Source organism: Xenopus laevis, chromosome 6S (assembly GCF_017654675.1).
Source record: "Xenopus laevis strain J_2021 chromosome 6S, Xenopus_laevis_v10.1, whole genome shotgun sequence".
Lineage (NCBI taxonomy): Eukaryota > Metazoa > Chordata > Amphibia > Anura > Pipidae > Xenopus > Xenopus laevis.
In genome coordinates, this window is record NC_054382.1 from 94,428,352 (window position 1) to 94,449,611 (window position 21,260).

At 37.5% G+C, this 21,260-nt stretch overlaps 1 protein-coding gene across 1 annotated transcript in view; it reads right to left on the reverse strand.

Annotated features, from left to right (window-relative positions):
- rock1.S (Rho-associated, coiled-coil containing protein kinase 1 S homeolog) overlaps window positions 1–21,260 on the reverse strand; it is an 83,093-nt gene that overhangs the window by 19,067 nt on the left and 42,766 nt on the right. The window contains exons 8-21 of the mRNA XM_018223653.2: window positions 19,548–19,686; window positions 18,321–18,412; window positions 17,712–17,871; window positions 17,545–17,611; window positions 16,123–16,211; window positions 14,967–15,015; window positions 12,195–12,330; window positions 11,412–11,503; window positions 9,678–9,924; window positions 8,746–8,852; window positions 6,037–6,187; window positions 4,088–4,248; window positions 1,816–2,000; window positions 440–509 (exon numbers count right to left, since the gene is read on the reverse strand). Coding sequence (XP_018079142.1) covers window positions 440–509; window positions 1,816–2,000; window positions 4,088–4,248; window positions 6,037–6,187; window positions 8,746–8,852; window positions 9,678–9,924; window positions 11,412–11,503; window positions 12,195–12,330; window positions 14,967–15,015; window positions 16,123–16,211; window positions 17,545–17,611; window positions 17,712–17,871; window positions 18,321–18,412; window positions 19,548–19,686 — 1,745 coding nt within the window. The remainder of the gene's footprint in view (window positions 1–439; window positions 510–1,815; window positions 2,001–4,087; window positions 4,249–6,036; window positions 6,188–8,745; window positions 8,853–9,677; window positions 9,925–11,411; window positions 11,504–12,194; window positions 12,331–14,966; window positions 15,016–16,122; window positions 16,212–17,544; window positions 17,612–17,711; window positions 17,872–18,320; window positions 18,413–19,547; window positions 19,687–21,260) is intronic.

A 21,260-nucleotide genomic window follows, 5' to 3' on the forward strand; every position in this document is an offset into this window, starting at 1 on the left:
GGCCGAATCTTTTGCGAAGGATTCGGGGGTTCGGCCGAATCCAAAAAAGTGGATTCGGTGCAAAAATACTTTGTACGTACTTCCAATTAACATTTACAAAATTTGACTTCATTCCTAGATTTCATGACTGTATTCCTTAAAGAAGATAATAGAATATAACCTGCCTATAAGCAACTGAACATGATTGGTTAATAAATCACACTGGATCCATTGTGGTCTTTTTTTTAATTGCCCTGTAAGCAATAAATTATTGAATAAATGTTGGATTCATATTGAACTGAATCAAATTCATGTATAGTACATCCTTACACAAATGGTTTGATTTAGATAACTACATTTTAAGCGGCAGTTCAGTTGTGGTGGAGTCAGGAGGCTATTGGTCTCATTATAACAAATATACATTTGTAATGCAAAGAGGAAAAGAAAAAGTTCTACTTACAGAGAAGTACTGCTCTGCTTCAAGCTGATCCTGGAGCTCCCGCATTTGGCCCTCATTACCTCTGTACTGCCTATGAAAAACATAAAAATGTATAACCTAATCCACAAAAAAATACAATAAGAAAAAACATTGTAGGTCTGGTAAACAATCAATCTCACACACACATACAAATGATTAATTCAAAATACCAATTATGCACAGATCAATTGTAGTAAAGGAGAAGGAAAGCTACAGAGGCGGTTTATTGCCAATAGATTAACCACAATAGTGCAAGCTAGAATGCTATATTCTGCAGAATGCTATCTAAACAGCTCTAGATAGGGTTGCCACTTTCCGGGTCAAAAAGGGCTGCCCGGGTCAAAAATTCCTCTCGGTTTTCCAAATTAGGAAAACCAGGCAGGATTCCCCATGACACGGCGATCAGCTAATTGCAGAGTCAGAGCCCCCCCCCCCCGATGTCACGGCTGACACCCTGCCCGGTCTCCACCAGGGGAAAATGTGGCAACCCTAGCTCTAGAACTCTCTGTTTGTTTAGGATAGCAGCTTCCATATTAGCTTGGTGAGACATCACTTCCTTCTTATAGCTCTCAGTTCAGATTACAGCAGGGAGGGGAGAATGGAAAGGGGGATAGAGGAGCAAACTGAGCATGCTCAAGCCCTAGCCCTGGAGGTTTAGGCTGATAAGAGAAAGTCTGATACAGAAGCCCATGTATCCACAATAGAAGGAAAGAAATGCAGTGTTTCTTTTGACAGAGGACTTAAAGCAGCATTTTTCTGAGGGTTTACTGTCTGTTTAGACCTTTCTGATAAAGCTTACTTAATTTTAACCTTTCCTGATCCTTTAACGGTAATCAACTCACACTAATCCAATTTGTATATTACGTAGACGGCACACCATCTACAACTTGAACTATTCACAGTTGATTCCAAGCACTCCATCTGATTTAAAGCTACCATTAATGGGCAGCTATTAAGCTTTCCTCACCAGAGTTGGGGAATCAGTTCCGGCATGGACTAAAGTGTGGGTCAGCAAAATGTTTTGATGACATTTAAAAATCACAGTATTAATAAAAACAGTCTAGACTAGGTATGTTTTTGGTGTGGTAATGTTCAGAACTTTGCCTCTGGCAACATTTGAATTAACATTTTTATATATTTAAAAGGAAAGGCAAGCACACACAGCATCGGATCTACAGCATAGAGGGCAGAAGCATTGCAGGTCTGGTAGAAGCTTATTAATAATACAGCTTTTAAAGCATAGTTAATAAAACACCAGCATATCTTCTGACTTTTTTTTTTTTTTTTTTTTTTTTTAAATAAGATGAACTTTTAACTTGCACAAAATCAATGCACAAAAATTGACAAAAATAACATACTTTGTTAGCTGCCCAAGTTCAAACTCCAACATCCTTTTAGCTTCCAATAATGTATTTATTTCTTGCTTTAACTGTTTATCAGAACCCTTCAAAGTATCCACTAGACCCGCTTGCTGATTTAGTTCATTCTGTGTCACAATCCTTTTCTTAGTCTCTTGCTCCAGCTGCAATGTTAGTTGCTTTACCTAACAAAAATAAGAAAAGAAAATGACTATTATATTTCAGACCTCTCAAGTAGTATATGTACACAGTATCGATTTTATGGCTACCTCTATTGTTAATGTCAGTGGCAAAACATCATTAGCCTAACTTAAGAACATTTTAGGAAAAAGTCAGTCTCCTAGCGATTTACTCTCTCTTGCCAATTTTCCCGCAATGTCTAAGCTGTATCAAAAGTCTCCGAAAAAAACCAAAAACAATATCGTGTAGTAGGTGCAAATTTTACAAAAGCACCCGGTGTCAAAAAATGCTCAATGAAGTGGATCTCCTCTTTAAACTTTCCACTTCCAGTAGTGATGAATACGGTTAATTCTTGACATTCAATCTGTTACCACCACCATTTGACAATTTCCTACTCACAAGCCGAACATTTTATGAGGTTTGTGGTTACTAAGGCAACCAATTGTGAGCTGTTCTTAAAACGATAAACTCAATAATTTCTCCAAGGCATGCTAGTAAGTAAAAAAATATACTTTATTTACATCAATAGTTAAAAAACATGAAAAATATCCCCTCTAACGCCTAACACGTTTCATGCTTACCCAGCACTTAGTCATAGGCAGAATCCAACTAGTCTCTTTTGCTCTGTTCCTTAAGTACTAGCACTAAGTACTGGACTACATGTGCTAGTACTTAAGGAACAGAGAAAAAGAGACTAGTTGGATTCTGCATATGACTAAGTGCTGGGTAAGCATGAAACGCGTTAGGCGTTAGAGGGGATATTTTTCATGTTTTTTAACTATTGATGTAAATAAAGTATATTTTTTTACTTACTAGCATGCCTTGGAGAAATTATTGAGTTTATGGTTTTACCTCTGTTTGGTCACTAGAGGTCTCCGGCATGCATACCAGTAACGTTTACTGATCCTGCTCCCAATTTGATTCTAATTGTTCTTAAAACGAAACATGTAAATTCAATAGTATGCCTCTGAGGAAACCGATTGGATCAGCGAAACGCATCAGGCAGGAAGTGACATCATACTTGATCGCAGGGAAAGCCACAAGGGGAACACGCATGCCGGCAGGGTCCCTCTATAACAGCCTGTGAGATTTATGCATTTATGGGTGATTGATTTCAAAGAACCAAATGTGAGTGCAACTTAATAAATGGAGTTACACTATTTTGGATTTGGATTTCTCTCCATTGGAGTACAAGAGTGGACCCACGAGGAGAGAGAGCTCTGCTAATACTACGGGCAATATATAAAATTTTCATCTTGTGAGTAGAAAATTTAGCCAAATGGTGGTGGTAATGGATTGTATGGCCTTATTGTCCAATACATGATTTAGTTTCCATACAAAAAAACAGTAGATACGACAAATACCATGGAAGTTAACAGGAGTTAGGAGCTATAAAAGGGAAATATCATGAGTATCAACTGAACTGGTCAATGCCTAGGTTTATCACGGCCTTTAAAAGGGAACTCCACAAAACACTACTTAACCTTTTTGAAATGTAAACATAATTTCAAGCAACTTTGCAATATACATCAATTAAAAAATATGCAGACTTTTCATGATTTTAATGGTTTCTGACATTTCCCTAAGCCTAGCCCCCTGCTCTCCTGCTGATCTTTTGGACTACTTTGCTGAGCTGGCTGACTACTGTTACTTTGTATCAACAGCCATCTGTCCTTAGCCTGCATCCTTCAAACCCCACAATTCCCTGCACACATGATTTCAATAAGGAACAGAACATCACAGTGCAATGCATTGTGGGTTATGTAGTTTGTGCATGCTGTCTGTAAGCTGTGGAGTAGTTGTTACAATTTGTAACATCAGTGTTTTAGAAAGAGTTAAACAGCTGGATTGCAGCATAGAAAATGGCATTTACTCATACTTTTTGAAGAAACAGTTAACTGTGATGAGTATATTAGGGGTTTCTGTGTTATGTGGGCATCTTTTTATAAATTTTGGTTTGCAAGCTGGAGTTCCCCTGTAAGATTTTTTTCTAAAATAAAATAACAGTTTTTCATTGTCATATAACTGGACTTGAGAAAAATAGGAAAGGGCAAGTGTCTGAATATGCTTGTAAGGCGCAGTGTATTCTCACCTCCTCTTCCAGCCTCTCTCTCTGCTGAGTAAGGTGCTCCATTTTTTGATGAGACTGCTTTAGGTCAAATTCAAGCATTGAACACTGCTTCTCTATCTCTACACGACGATTCTCTGCTTTCTCCTTTGCTGCTCTTTCCACTTTCACTTTCAATTCCATTTCTGAAAGCGGCAACAAAACAACCAAATATTAACTTTGCACGGTCAAAGCAAAAAGGGGAACCAAATATCATCACTTTTTGGGCAATTCACTTGAATAATTTTAGACTACAACAGGTTTAAGGTGAATGTAGACTGGCAAGCAGTGTATGCTATCCGTGTCACAGGCTAATAAAATGCATACGGGGGAATGTGATAAAAGTTGATAACGAAAAAACGATTTGCAACGTAAAAAGTTATGCCTTTGTGCAAACAAATTTTGCTTTGCACAAATTTAATATAGCTTTTGCCCACCTGGAAACTGTTAAGCTACCACTTCCGACAGTGGAAGCCCGTTTGTGAATTTTCTAGTTTGCGTCAATGCACAGTAAATGTAATAAAAGTTCTTACTGAAAAATCGTTATGTTTGCTCCAAAAGATTAGGACATCTTCACGCTCTTCTTAAGAGTGCGCAATTACAATTCACAATGCAATAACAGTTTAAGAAACAATATTACATTACGAGATGTGGATTTTTATTCTTATTGGTACGAATTGTTTTGCAACTTTAATTACATCCCCCCCCCCCCATAGTGTATGATGAATCATGCTAAGGCAACAGATCAAACCTGTCCTGATAGTACATGGATATTGGCTGGGATCAGCGGACTGCTTTGTATGGCACAAAGTATCAGCCTGTTTAACAAGGCTAACTACAAAGGTGAAATTAGTAGCTGCTATTAGCAGCATGCAAGAGAAAATAACTAGATAACCAGAGCTTTAACAGTGTGCATTATACAGGGGGATCATATATGCACTGATAAATTAATTCTACACCTTCCAAGGACCAACATGAAAGCTTCAAATTTTCTGTTTACCCTTTATAAAAACTATAATCTTTTCATGATCCCTGTTCTAGATTTTCACAATGGTAACCTTTACCTAAAGAAGCTGCTAATCTTCCATCATAATATAACTGGAGACTGATCCTGTAACTTCACTACATTTCCATCATTTTATGAAAAAAGCACCATAAGGCTTATATAATAATATACCATATACATTTTATTATAGTTTCCCATAGGAAAGCAGTAATTGTATCATATATGAAAGCTGTATATTAAAGGGATACTGTAATGGGAAAAAACATTTTTTTCAAAATGAATCAGTTAATAGTGCTGCTCCAGCAGAATTCTGCACTGAAATCCATTTTTCAAAAGAGCAAACAGATTTTGTTATATTCAATTTTGAAATCTGACATGGGGCTAGACATATTGTCAATTTCCCAGCTGCCCCAAGTCATTGGACTTGTGCTCTGATAAACTTAAATCACTCTTTACTGCAAGTTGGAGTGATATCACCCCCTGCCTTTTTCCCCCCAGAAGCCAAACAAAAGAACAATGGGAAGGCAACCAGATAACAGTTCCCTAACAAAAGATAACAGCTGCCTGGTAGATCTAAGAACACTCAATAGTAAAAACCCATGTCCCGCTGAGACACATTCAGTTACATTGAGAAGGAAAAACAGCAGCCTGCCAGAAAGCATTTCTCTCCTAAAGTGCAGGCACAAGTCACATGACTGGGGGCAGCTGGGAAATGGACAAAATGTCTAACCCCATGTCAGATTTCAGAATTGAATATAAAAAAATCTGTTTGCTCTTTTGAGAAATGGATTTCAGTGCAGAATTCTGCTGGAGCAGCACTACTAACTGATTCATTTTGAAAAAACATTTTTTCCCCATGACAGTATCCCTTTAAATTAGAAAAATAATTTCAACAACATGCAAAATCATAGCTTATAGAACCACTTACCACACATAGCAACTGACTTTTCCTCTTCAAACGACTGATGTTTGTCACTTAACCTTGCCTTGGTTATCTTGTGCTCATTAATCTCTTGTTCAAGCGTCTGCTGCAATGTTTTTAGCTGGTAATTCAAGTCAATTTCCAGATTATTTTTTTCCTGTGAAAAACATACAATGAAAAATGCAGATTATGAAATAATAATAACAACAGGAAATATTTAAAATATGCATGCCACAGAAACTTTTCATACATTTCACACAATATTTTAAATTAAAACTGTGAATTATCAAGCAGGTACTATAACCTGTCACCCAGATTTAAAAAGATGTATAATAAAAGTCCTTTTCAATTTAAACATTAAACACATCATTTTTATTAAAACACCATGCCTGTTCTAAAGATACAGGTACGAGACTTGTTATCCAGAATGCTCTGGGCCTGGGGTTTTCCAGATAAGGGATCTTTACGTAATTTGGATCTTCATACCTTAAGTCTACTAGAAAATGATTTAAACATTACGCAGTATACAGTTTGGACTGACCACGACTATCAGCATGGAGCTTGTGCTTAGTTTAAACAGCAGTTAATTAAACTATTACGCATGCACTTCCCTCACATCCAGGGTCGGACTGGGGGGTCCGGGGCCACCGGGACTGGTGTCCAGGGCCCCCCTCTGGCCCCCGCTACCTACTTGCTAGGCGAATCCCTGCTCGGCGCCCAGTCGGCGCATCGCGCATGTGCAAACGGCGCGCATGCGCAAACGGAAACGGCGCTCATGCGCGAACGGCGCTGCGCCGAAATTTTTTTTATTATTTTTTTTAAAACTGTTTGGGAGAGGGGGACTGGCCCGGCGGGGGCCCACTAGGGTCGGGGCCCACCGGGTATTTTCCCGGTATCCCGCCGGGCCAGTCCGACACTGCTCACATCCGACTCTTTGATTTGGTATTGGGGTGTTAGTATATCCAAAAGAGGGATCCCTCTTCCTACATGCAGCGCTGCTTGCTTTTAATTTGTTTTTAACCAGTAGTACATGGCATGGTGGTAAATAAATATTGCCTTTTATTGACATTTTGAAATCTGTTTACTTTACAATATAGTATTATGGGGCTGAATAGCTAAAGGATTAAGTCCCAATTTTGTGTATGTGTGTGTATATATATCTATATATATCTATATATGTCTATATCTATATATATACATATACATATACACACACACACACACACACAGTTGGTTTGTTTGTGGACACCCCAATCCACCTCAGTCCCATTTTCTCCAGTATATGTGCACCCTCCCTTGAGTTCAGTGGCTATAATTCATTCATTTAAACATTAAATAAACCCAATAGACTGGTTTTGCTTACAATAGGGATTAATTATATCTTAGTTTGGATCAAGTACAAGGTACAGTGTTATTATTACAGAGAAAAAGGAAAAAAAGTTACTAAAAGAATTTGGATTATTTGTATAAAATGGAGTCGGACTTCCCTTAATTATAAGCTTTCTGGATAATAGGTTTCCAGGTAACGGGTTTCTGAATAACGGTTCCTATACCTGTATTTAAACATATATTGCCTACCCTACCTCTATGCCTTAGGCATAGAGGCTGGGAGGTCATTACATTCACTTTTCCATTCTGTACTTCCTTGTTGCCACTACATTCTTCACATTTCTTCCTCACCATCTAATTGTGTAGTCTGTGCAATGGTTTATACATCAAGTCCCCCATTCTGGCACATAAATGTGATTTTGGGAACATACAAAGCTTGGCTCAGTAACTGTGTTCACTAAATGACGCCTGCCTGCTTAAGACTGCCAATTACAAGACTAAAGTAAACACGATTTAAATAATTGATATAGTGAAAGCAAAGCTTAATGAGCTTAACAAACCCAATAGAAAAGAATTTGGAATGATCTCGGGTGACAGGTCCCCTTTTTAAAACAAATTGTTAAGTCAAAGCCCAAAACTTCTTTACAGTTCTGTTAAGGAACTCTTATGGTTTGAGACACGTATTAAAAAAAAAACCGTCGTAAGAAACAATGCAAATCATTATAAAGTAGTACAGGTATAGGATCCTTTATCCAGAAACTCGTTATCCAGAAAGCTCCAAATTACAGAAAGGTTGTCTCCCATAGACTCCATTTTATCCAAATAATCCAAATTTTTAAAACGAAGATAAAAATAATCCTTATTGGCCGTGTCGGACTGGCCCACAGGGATACCTGGAAAACTTCCAGTGGGCCCAGATGGCCATGATTTTCTAGTAGACTTAAGGTATGAAGATCCAAGCCCATACCTGTAATTAAAATATTTTAAATGGGAACTCCATCATAAAATGGACTTCTAAATTATATAAGAAAGCGTAATTCTAAGCAACTTTCCAATGTACATTAATTATAATCTTTCAGTGGTTGTAAAGTCATTTGTAAATGTAAATTATATTGAAACTAGTATCAGAGGAGAAAGTGATCATCGCATAGTACTTTTAATTGCACATTAATTTACAAATAGCTGCATTAATAGGAAAACTAAACAGACATGACATGATGTGTTTTAATCTGTGCAATGGATGCAGCGGCAGGTATTTGCTATTTCCTGTGACTTACTTCTTATTGGCTTAAATGTGTAATACAGTAGTTCATTATGCAAAACATCTGTTTTGGGTTGAAGATTTCCTTTCATCTTTTCATGAAAGTCTGCAACAATAAAGCTTACCTTTTCAGAGCTATTAAGTAAATCCTGTGCACGTTTTCTTTCTGATTCAGCCATTTCAAGGTTATTTTTTACATATTTTAACTCCTCTAGTAAGGATGCCATTCGGGCTACATACAATGAAAGAAAACACTTGCATTATACAATATAATGGAAAAGCCTGATTTAGAACATGTGCTAGGGATGCATCGCTTTTTTTTATATTTGGTACATGTAAACCCTGCATATTCAAATTTGATCAAAGTTAAAAAAATAAATAAAAACATTTGCATCACATGTGAACACAACAGTTGCCCAGAACTTTACAGTCATGAAACTTGCCAGTTTAGATTTACTTCCTACAAAAAAATGGTAGTATTCTACCGAATCCTAGATTTGCATCCCTAATATTTGCACAACAGCAAATACATATCACTAATACACTTATAAAAGCTCCACTATGTTTTTTAATATCTTTATAAATTACAGAAGGAGTACATTATCCACTATATAAACAAACCAGAAAACATAAAATGCCTAATTTATTTGTAATCAATGATCATTTTGCCATTAAAAGGATATGGACACATTCCTTCCAACTCTATGGAATGTCTCAGTATTGTTAATAAAGCAACACTACACGGTTTCTGTTCAAGATTCAATCTACCTTTCCCAGTCATTGTCATGCTTAGTTAAATGACAGGATTGGTCATGAGTCTAACTACTTTTGCAAGGCACTGCAATTTGTAAGAATATGAGCTCCGTAACTTGCATTTTATTATTATTATATAGCGCTAGCATGCTTCTGGATGCGAAATTACTTAGGCATGCAATATTTTTATATAAAATTACAAAATCCACCTAATAACATTACCATTGTCTCAAATCATTAAAATCAATTCTGCATTAGCAAAACATAAATGGTACTTAATCCCCACTATATTTGCATTCTTTACCTTGTAGGTCACCAATCATTTCTGATCCTTGACTTCTTTCCCTGTGCTCTGAATCCAAGGCTGCTTGTAAGAGGAAATAATCTTTCTCCACTTGTGATTTTGTACTTTCTAATAATCTGCACCTTTCTTGGAGCTCCCTGTTCAGGGCTTCTAACTGGCTCACAGTCTTGCTCATCTCTGTTTGACTCTTTCGAAGTCTTACTGCCGAATCAGACTCTGTCCTTAGCAAATCATTTGCTTCCTCCAACTTAAAGACAAAACATATATAGTTAAAACATTAATGACGCAAACAAGTTATTTAAAATCTATATAATATGCACTGAAATCTATAAATCTCTCTCTCTCTCTATACACATACACACAGGAGCAGAAGGAAAATGGCTGTGCTGTATTCTCCGTCAAGCTAATAAAATAAGAGAAATAGGCTTTGGCAGAAAGTTTAGCAACTCTGGTGATTTTACTTTACACTGCCCTTGTCCACACATTAAAAAGTATTTCTGCTGCAGAAGCAATATATGGTGTTGTAAGTACACTTCTCAATAGGGAAGAATGAATCCTACAGTAGGACGGAGGCAAAAACAATGGGGGAGAAAAACAAAGTGAAGAGGAAAGATTTGTCTGCCAAGTAACTATGGTAAACCTGCCAAAAATATGAAAACATGCCAAAGTTGGAGGTCAAAAAAGCATGTCATTTACGCAACAAAAAAGCAAATGTGTGAGTAGCCAGGCAGTGTTTTGACACACTAGAATATCACTTCTAGGGAATACAATTTTCAGTAGGACACATTCCTCACAAACATATGTTTCAACAAGATAGATTCTTAAACATATCTAAAGGTTGGTAATTTTTTATTTTTTTTATTTTTGGTGTTTAGCACTGTTTTAGAATGGTCTAATTCACCCAGAAATGTGTACAAATATGTAAAATGTAAAGTTGTAAGCCCATGCATTACCAACAATATTTTCAAATGTATAAAAGATGTGAGGTGCTTTTAATGAGAGGAGTTTTGCAAGATGAGAAATATCATGGAGGATACGATGGGGGGAAACAAGCTAACTGATGAAGGAGAGGCAATGGGAAGATAACTATTTTAGAGATGAATTAAGGCAAACATCTGACAATGTTGTAAAGTTAGGAGAGAGAGAGAGAGACACACACCATAGACAGTTGTTTAACCTGGGTGCCTGAGCTAAGAAATAACACAAGCAATGCAGAAGAACAGCACTCACAGGACTTGCTGAATCAATCTGCTAAAAGGTTTATTTTGCTCAACGTTTCGGTCCCCCACAGGGACCTTTGTCAGGAATTAGGGATGCACCGAATCCAGGATTCGGCCTTTTTCAGCAGGATTCTGATTCGGCCGAATCCTTGTGCCTGGCCGAACCGAATCCTAATTTGCATATGTAAATTATGGGCGGGTAGGGAAATCACGTGACTTTTCGTCAAAAAAGAAGGATGTTTTCCTCTTTTTCCTTTCCTGCCCCAAATTTGCATATGCAAATTAGGATTCTGTTCGTTATTCGCCCGAATCTTTCACCAAGGATTAGTGGATTCGGTGCATCCCTATCAGGAATCAAACAGTGCAACCAGACCCCTTTCTCTGGGTCTGGTTGCACTGTTTGATTCCTGAAGAAGGTCACTGTGGGGGACCGAAACGTTGAGCAAAATAATCCTTTGTAAGATTGATTCAGTCCTGTGAGTGCCGGGATATAGTTTATACCACAAACACTTACTTGTTTTTGTAGCTGTGCAACCTTTTCATTTGTAATGTGAGACGTATGGCTTATTTTCTTCAGGTCTTCTAGCTGGTCCTTTAAAGTAGACACTATACATGAAAAATAGGGAATGTAAAATAATTACAATACAAAATAGTACTAAATTATAAGTGAGACCTCTCAAATAAAGAGTCAAGGTTGGACCTTTATGTAATCTGGCGACACACATGGATGAGCACATGCACTAACTATGTAATAACGGAAAGGCTGATGTGTTGCTGGGTGAAAATGTAGGCCCTTGTAATTGTAGAGAACGGTCATATAACCTGAACCAAAACATTGACAAATATTTGTATATAATGTTTTATATATTACAGGGAAAGATAGCGTGAGAATCGCAGTACTCTGCTCAGAGACACTGGATAGTGCTGGCGGCACCTGTCATCAACCTGTCTGCATGATACTTGCCCTGTAATGTCCTAGACAAAGCACAAACACACATAAACAAGCCTCATTGACTTTGTTTACTTAGTCACACTGGCACGCCTCTATTATGTGAGTGATGTTTTTATTATGATGTATAACTTTGTCATTCCCGACATGACAAGGGAACCCCTTTAAAAATGCTATAGAATTTAATGGAGAGTGGCGGAATTTCACTATAGTGGACTGTGGTGATCTCTAACTTCACTCTTTGATAAATACACCCCAATGTAGAAAACTAGGTACAGTATATGGGAAAAACGATACTTAGAAACAAATTCTTGCAGTTATGACTATCCTCAAAGAACAGTAACTTGCCTTCATTTTCCACATTCCTCCTTTTTTCACTCTCTTGTTCTGCCTTTCTTTGGTATTCATTTATCCTATGCTGCAGCATCATTTTTTCCTTCTCAGTCTGAGCCACCAGCGATTCCAAGTTTTTTCGTTGATTTCCCTAGATTTATGAACCATGAAAGATTGCTTTTTTAAGCAAAATCATTTTTATTCCACATAACAAGATCTTTAAACCTGATCTGATTTTCTTGAACACAAGTGAGCGGCCAGTAGGACTGGACCAAAACCAAGTAACATAAAAGAGAAACACAATTATAATTATATTATACATACATTGGCATTGATGTTGCACAGCTGAGTACAATCATGTCTTGACTAGAAGACTGGACTGTGAGAAATACAGGTTAATTGTGCAGTTTAACACACCCAGGGTGATGTCCCACATAAACACATTTTTCTTGCACAAAGCAAACACAGTTTATAATTTAAGATTTGTTTTTTGACCCAAAGCCAAAAGATACTTAAATCAAAATAACAAATGGCAGTTATAAACTAGTATGATCTTAAATATCTCATATCACTCTAGATCAGGCATGTCCAAATTGTGGCCCAGGGGCCAAATATGGCCCATCTTTAAATTTACACTGGCCCTCAGCCTCCATCATGAAATTAATAATGAGTCCCCCCAGCACAGTGCAATTAGGAATCGCCTAGCCGTAATATTTGGGCACATTAGTGAAATGATCTGCCCCTTGGTCTATACTGCTGCCTGTGTGCTGAAGAAGTAGACACTTACTGGCACATAGTGATGCGTCACTTCACATACTTCTTTAGGGCTGAAGGTGTCAATAGACGTACTGACGTGCCAGTAAAGTAAACTACATGCCAGTACGTATCTATTGCTAACACTTTCAGCACACAGGCAGCAGTATAGACCAAGTGGCAGATCATTTCACTAATGTGCCCAAATATTACTGCTACGGCTAGGCGATTCCTTGTTTAAATGAGTTAAATGGTGTTAATGGTTCAAAGAATGTCAGGCTGAATGGTCGGCCCCCACACATTTTCACCAAATCTGGCCCTCATTGCAAAAGGTTTGGACACCCCTACTCTAGAAAGACACAGCAAACTCCTTAACCCTTTACATGCTACCCACTTTCAAACTTCCTTGCAATTCTACATTGCACTCTGTAATTTGACTTTCAGTCAGATTCTATCATCTTAAGCATTTAAAGGGTTAAACGAGCCTTCTTGATGAATCCTATAAGAAATTTATAAGGGTTGGATTATAACAAATTTGTCAGAAATGTTTAGTTGGGGATGGAATTTGGCTGGCACTGTTGGTAGTTAATGCTTGTAATACAGGTAAAGATTTGTTATCCAGAAAGTTCCACATTATGGGAAGGTCATCTCTCAGACTCCATTGTAATTAAATAATCCAATTGGATTTAATGTTTAAATTAATTTTTTACTAGATTTATAGGATGGTGATCCAAATTATGGAAAAAGCATTCTAGATAACAGGTCACATACATGTAGTTTGCTTTTAACTACACCATGTTATTTAAAGGGACACTATAACTCATTCCTCATTTATAACATGCACAGTTACATCCCTGATTCACTCTGGCCACACACCATTATGCAGAAACCCCACCCACAATCCACCCAAACTACACCCACTGCCAGCAAGCCTTGCCCCTTCTGCAACCAGTAAAACACACTTTTGTAATTAATACAAACTAGATAAAGCCCGTACCCCCACAACTTACATTTCCGGGGCTTCGGTACACAATGATTTTCAAAAACCCAAGTGATCTCAGGTTACCCCCCGTCCCCTGAGTTAGGTGTGCAGGTTTTTTTAATTCATAATAGCAGGTACAATTTTTAACTACACCAACCAAATAACTTTGTCTGGGACTCACAGCATGACTGAAGTGTTTGCAGCAGAAAAAATATGGCTAATTCTATACAGTGGTGCACAGGACATTTTTTATTAGATTATATGGCTGGATAGGTTTTCTAGCAGCAAACTCGCTGTAATAAAGGGAAAGGCTATAAATCGATTATATGTCAAGAAAAATAAACTGTTTTAATTTTTTCTTGATTCATTAAATTGACACATATCGTAAATAGCCTTAATCCATTCCAAAAACAGTGTGCACACAGTTAGTGGAAATGTTAAACTGAATTTACTATAGTATATTGCTTTAGTTTATTTCTGCCTGCATGCTGGGCAGTCTCTCTCTCTCTTAAAAGCCACAAGCAGGGTAGGATTAATCTCATGAAACCAATGCTGTTGTCTAGGTTCTCTCTCTCCTTTGAAAGCCAATAGCAGGGGAGGACTAAGCCCTATGATTGAAACCAATGCCCAGGTCGGGATACCTTTATTTCAGGTAATACTTTTATGCCGGGAGGCTTTAGCAATTGAGTTTTATGACCAGAGGTAAACAGTTAGGGACCGCCATATGGGTTTTACCTTGACGTGGTATGGTGGCTTATCAATTTTATGACCATAATTTTGTAACGATTATACCCCTGTCTTTGTAAATACATGCATCTGCATCTACTTATATGACAGGGGACCAGGAAATGTGCATTGATCAATTTCTCTTCTTTTTCTCTCTCTGTCTGTAGTTCATTTGGCCAGATCAGTAGCACTTCGATTGTATTTTAGTATTTAGCCATGGAGTGCTCCCACAACATTTTCTTCTTTGCATTTTGCATGCAAATAAAAAAAGCTATTTCATTAAAAGCTTGTTCCAGTAACATATATTACAAGTCAATAACATATACCTCTTCATCCAGTTCCTTCATTATTTTGTCTAACTTTATATTTGACATTCTGAAAAAAAAAAAAGAGAAGAAAACAAAATTATTGACACAACTGCTAAGGCTATAACAATTTTTCTGCATTCAAGGAGTAAACAATTTGCTGTTCTTTCTAAAGTCCCAGTAACTAAGAGAAAAGGCCACTATATATTATAACCAAATGTTGGGTCTTCTTAACTTCACCTTATATTACTAAGCAGTGCAAATAGCTTCAACATAAATGCCAGAAGAAAAGTTACAGGGTAAAGTTAGAGGACCTCTTTAGCAATGTGAGAGGACCTCACAAATCAGTGTAGCTATCCCAGCTCAGTGTGGCCTACTTCTGTAAGGCCCATGCAGCTAATTTTCTGCATGTTTAAAATAGAGATAATGTTAAATGTGAGCTTTTTTCCATAGACACCTTGAGACCACAACTGCCACTGATTGATCCTTCCTCACTTGGTTAGAGAGAAAAAAATATATTAGAATCAGTAGATGCTGGTTTTAGAGGGTCCATTATTCATGAAATGCTACTAGATCAACATGAGATGCAATTGAAAAAATATATAGGTGCACTCAAAGAGTATTATTCAGAAGATCTCTAGGTACAAAAATTGAAAGCTTATCGTAATTGTTACCTTGATAAGAGGATATGATCTTAGATATAAGCCCACTGCCAGAAGAGGCTCCTTAAACAAAGTGTTCTATTAGGCATTAACCCTAGCTGTTTCATAGGCTGCTCTAAAATGAGCAAAATGTATCATATTTTATATATAAATACATCCATTATCGGCACCACAAAGTACATTAATGCTAAGTGCATGTTGAACATGGAAGCATGGTGTGTCTGGCGACATGATATTCGATGTTTATATGAAACCAGAGACTTTAAATTGCAGGCGAAATCTTGCATACAAGTCTTTTACAAGAAAATAAATTAACTAATTCATTCTGTCATTTTAAGCATAGATTACAAGCAGTTGTAATTAACCAATTGATTGCAAATTTATTTGCTGACTCATCAAAAACCATTAACATCTATGCCAACTTTTCTGGCAGCAAACGAAAATTATCTTTAACATAAATGTAAACATTCTAGAAGCACTACTATTACTCATAATATTGCTTATCTTGTAATTACCTGCACTTTTGCTCCATCTCGTCCTTTAACTGCATTTCATTATGTAGCTGTTCCTCAAGTAGATATATATTCTTTTGTAAGTTTTCAACCTAAAACAATGCCAGTGAAACGAGGTATCAGCTGTAGTTTGTTATAAAGTTATAGGAAAAGGTGGAAAATGGAAAGGAAGGCAGCAGTATCACAAAAAGGCAAAACTCGAATAGTCAAGCTACAAGTGAAATAGATGCATATTTCCGCCAGTCCAGAAACCCCAATAGAAATTATGTCTGGCTGATCTGCTACAGTTAGGGTGTTTAGCCAATTTAACTATACTAGAAAAAATACTTATCCCCTTACTACAGAAGACCAAAAATGGATTTCAAGGTACGTCTAAATCTGAGACAGTTACACAACAGGCGCCTATCTGTTATTTTAGTTCAATTAGGCAGGTAGCACATCAGCTTTAACAACAATCCTTTTGCGCCGTAATTTACCTTACTTTGGACCCGCCAGTAATGCTGGGGGTACACTAAGTAGGGATAGCTTTATGACACTTGCGCCGTAATCAACCTTATCTCGGACCCGCCAGGAATGCTGGGGGTATACCGAGTAAAGATAGCCTAATGATACTTGCGCCGCAATTTAATTAATCTTTCACAGACCCACCAGGAACTCTGTGGGTGCATGATGAAAGTATAGTCTTAAGACACTACAGCGGTTAGACTGGTGCAATGCCGAGTACATAACCCTCAAAGACAGATTTCATGTTATTATATCTCTGTCATATAGAGTGGTTGCGGATATGATGTGGGTTCAATAGCAACATTGCCCACTATCTCTGCTCACGTAACGATTTCTGCACATATAAGTGTAGTCACCCTCTGGATATCTCATACCAATGTAGTTGCCATTACCTATTACACGCAGGATTTAATTTAGTCTATCCCATTGATAATTTGCTCTATATGATCCCCATTGGTTAGATGAGATCACATCTTAGAGCCTTGGTGATATGAGACTACATGAAGCATTGGATGTGCTCCTCCTTTTTGTATTTTTAATTGTTTGTGAATTTCTCAACCTTGGTCGTTTTTAAGTAATTTAATAAAGGTTAAGTTTTATGCTTCACTTTCTGACATGGGATTAACTGAATGATTAATGGGGTGGTGCAAATTGTGGGTCATTCTTTCCTGTCTTTTGAATATTTACAGTTACACAACAGTCTACAGTACACACTTAAAACTGTACGCTGTATGCAGAAGAATTACAATAAATACTCACACGAGTTCTAAACCTTCAACAGAGCATACAAAGAGTTTGTTTAACTTCATGCTTAATAACAAAATTATTGTTTCTTTTTTGATAAAAAAAGAATTTTGTTAGCAAAACTAAAAACCACAGTGTTTTCCATGAAACAAAGTATGAGCATGAGCATTAACCTACCAGGTTTTTATCTACTATGGAGCTGCTCCTGTTATCATTGGGCTTTGCTGAAGGGTCTTCCAAGTACCTGAAAAATATAGTTTTGTGATGAGACAAAAAACAAATACACTTTATTTGCATTCAGTATTATTTTGTCATCTCCAGAGAGAAATATGCAAACTACTTACTGTCTATTACTGTAGTAAGTAAATCCTACAAAGGGTAGTTGGTTGCCAACAAAAGCTTTAGGTATGGGAAATGTTTCTTCATCACCTTTATCTTCCTCCAAGTCGTCAAAATTGCTTGTGTCAATATCACTAGTTAGATCAGGGACAACAGGGGCTACAGCTACAAAAATAATATAGGGAACAAAACAAAACCATCCATTTCAAGTTTTTGCTTTCAACTTATCATGTAAATGCATCATTTATACACTACATGGTAGGGCTCAACTTCCCTTGTGAAGGAGGCAATCTTCCCCTTTCCCTGTGTATTACAGCAGTTTTCCCTCTTGATGTTTAGCTTTCAAATAGTAAATATTACGTTTAGACTTAATACAATTGTTAGGAAGGTAACCACAGTCAGACAAGGCTAAATGCCTGTGGGCTCATAATACTATGTGGGAAATTATGATGGCCAGTTCCTGTTCATCATAATCAGTTAGATTTGGCATTGAGGCTCTGAGCTACTCCCAATCAAGGTTTGTCAGCCAGTTCAGTGAAATAAGATATATAAAGAAAATGCAATTCTCCTAAAAAAAAATTAACACAACTAGTTTTTACAAACAAAATACTTACCGTCTCGAAGAGTTTCCCATGCCCACTGATCATTCTTGAAAAAAGGATGTCGTTTAATTTCTTCTACCCCATTTCGTCCAAGCCTGACTTCCCTACATAGGAGGCCAAACGGTGCAAAAAGAAAGGAAAAAAAGTTTTGTTTTTAACTTGCATAAAAATAGGAACTGAGAAAGGTCCTCAATGAGTCTTATACGCATTGGGCTAAATTTCAAATGGTCAGTAACCAAAGCAACCAATCAGTATCTCAACTGTAACTGTTAAAAGCCAAAATGAGATTGTAATGAGTTAATATCCAGATGCAATTATGCCCCCTGTTACTAAATGAGTTCCAGTGACTTTCACCTCCAACATTGGAAGGCATTGTGCATCTAGAGCAGGGGTCCCAAACCTTTTTTTAACCGTGAGCCACATTCAAATGTAAAAAGAGTTGGGGAGCAACACAAGCATGAAAAAGTCCCTTGGGGTGTCAAATAAGGGCTGTGATTGACCAATTGGTAGCCCTATGTGGACCGACAGCCAAGAGGCTCTACTTGGCACTATACTTTCAAGCTTGGAATTCGAAATTAAGCACCTGCTTTGAGGACCTTGAGAGCAACATCCAAGGGGGTTGGAGAGCAACATGTTGCTCATGAGCTACTGGTTGGGGGATCACTGATCTAGAGCTTCACAAAACAACCTCAAGTGAAACATCTATGAGAAACAACATAGTATCACATAAATTCTCTGAAATGGAATGCCTGAAGCCTGTGAATAAGAACAACTACAAAGCATAAACTTATAAATGGGAGACTTATAAGATGGGTTTCCACTGGGCAAGAAGCCTCGCACAAGCCTATGATTACTTGGTGCATAGCCACAAATCTGCAGGAGTGGCGCCATCTTTACACTCCCATTCTCTGGATTCATGAATTGCACTTCTCTACCTTGAGTTCTACCAAATGGTCTGGATATGGCACATGCCAGGAGAACACCACCTGCCAGGGCTGTTTTTCATGTTTCAGTCCAGGGCTTGTTTCCAATAAAAACAAACTTATGGTATACTATGTATACAATGTCAACTGTAGGTTCTATGTTGCAGCAGTCTTGCGGAGTTTCAACAATGGGGCAACAACTTGGGGAAGGCCCTGAGGGTTAACAGTTAGAAAAAACAGCCCTACATTAAAATGGCCAATCGACCAATATATATTAACAAAAAGTATGTGTGTTACATGTAAATGAAGGTGCTACCTGTCAGTAAGGAATGCACAGATCAGGTTTTTTGCTTCTTTGGAGATATCGCTATCCTCCGGAAATGTGAGTGAGTTCTTATGATTCATTATTTTGCTGTATGTCCCAACTAGTGAGTCAGCGTAAAAGGGTGTATCTCCTACAAAACAAATACAGAACAAATTATTTTTGGTGTACTGCCATGCATATTTTCAATCTAAAACTCAAAATGCTATAGAAAACTGGGTGTATACAAACATTTTTGTACTTGAAACCTACAATTTGAAGCATGGTACCTTTGCTAAATTTATATAGGTACAGGTATGGGATCCATTATCCGGAAAAACATTATTCAGAAAGCTCCAAATTACAGAAAGACTGTCTTCCAAAGACTCCATTATAATCAGATAATCCACATTTTAAAAACATTTCCTTTTTCTGTGCAATAATAAAAATGAAGATATAATTAATCCTTATTTGAATCAAAACCAGCCTATTGGGTTATTTAATGTTTACATGATTTTCTAGTAGACTTATGGTATCCGAAAACACCTAGGTACCGACCATACTGGAGAACAGGTCCCATACCTTTACTGCTAAATCAAGAAGCATCTGCGTTCTCTGGTTAAATAAAAATATGTTAAAGTGGGCAGCATCACAGAGGTTAAACTGTCAAGCATGAGGTTTGGTTTTTGGTAAAGCCATGCAGCCATGTGCAGAAATGCTAAAAACTGGCACAATTTCAATGAAGTACAACATGTAATAAATACATATATCCGTATAAACGATTCTGTCTGAACAGAATAAGCAGTGAATAAGTTTTAGCACACTTTTGGGGACCAATAAATGGTATATATTTGGTATATACTTTCCATATAAATCAGCAGGGTTATGGTTTTCTTCATTAAACACTTCCAAGTAAAGACAGCGTTTGAAGCAGCAGACTTGCCAATTTCTCATTATTGTGGCTAATGGCAGATGTGCTTGTAGTTAAAATAGCCTACTCTTTCCTAAAGAACAGGCACCCGAGCATTAGATAAGACCCTTGCTTATGGACCAAGCTTCTCAGTGATCATTTCTACCTCCCCAGCACAATCAGCTATGGGCAGCATAAAGAATTAATTCAGGACTGGACACATTGTTTAAGGGCAGAGACACACAGTAAGATTTGGGGAGATTAGTCGCCGGGCGACAAATCTCCTATTCTTCGGGGGGACTCCCCGAACTGCCTTCCGTCGGATTGAATGTAAATCGCAGGGGGGGGGTGGCGATCGGATTGCTTCGGTTTCCAAAGTTGCCTCACGAGGAAACTTCGGAAAACTAAGCGCTTCGAGTCCCTTTCCGCCAGCTAGAATGTAAATCACCAGCGAGAAGGCAGTTTGGGGAGATTAGTCCCCCCGAATAAGAGGAGATTTCTCGTCGGGCAACTAATCTCCCTGAATCTGCCCATGTGTCTCTGACCTTCTAGTACATTTAAAACAGAGCCTGTCATTAGCCTTCAGAATTTTTTCCTGCACAGATTAAATGTTATCTTGATCAGGTTTAATAAATAAAAAACATACAACCATTTGTATATCAAACCTACAAATAATGAGGACTTCTTTTTACCAAAAAGACATGGGAGAAAGTCAATTTCCATGATGGCAGTGTCATTTTATCAATATGAAAACATAGTAACACAACATACTCTTCAATAAACATAACTTCTATTTTCAAGGTTGTCTTGAGAAATGT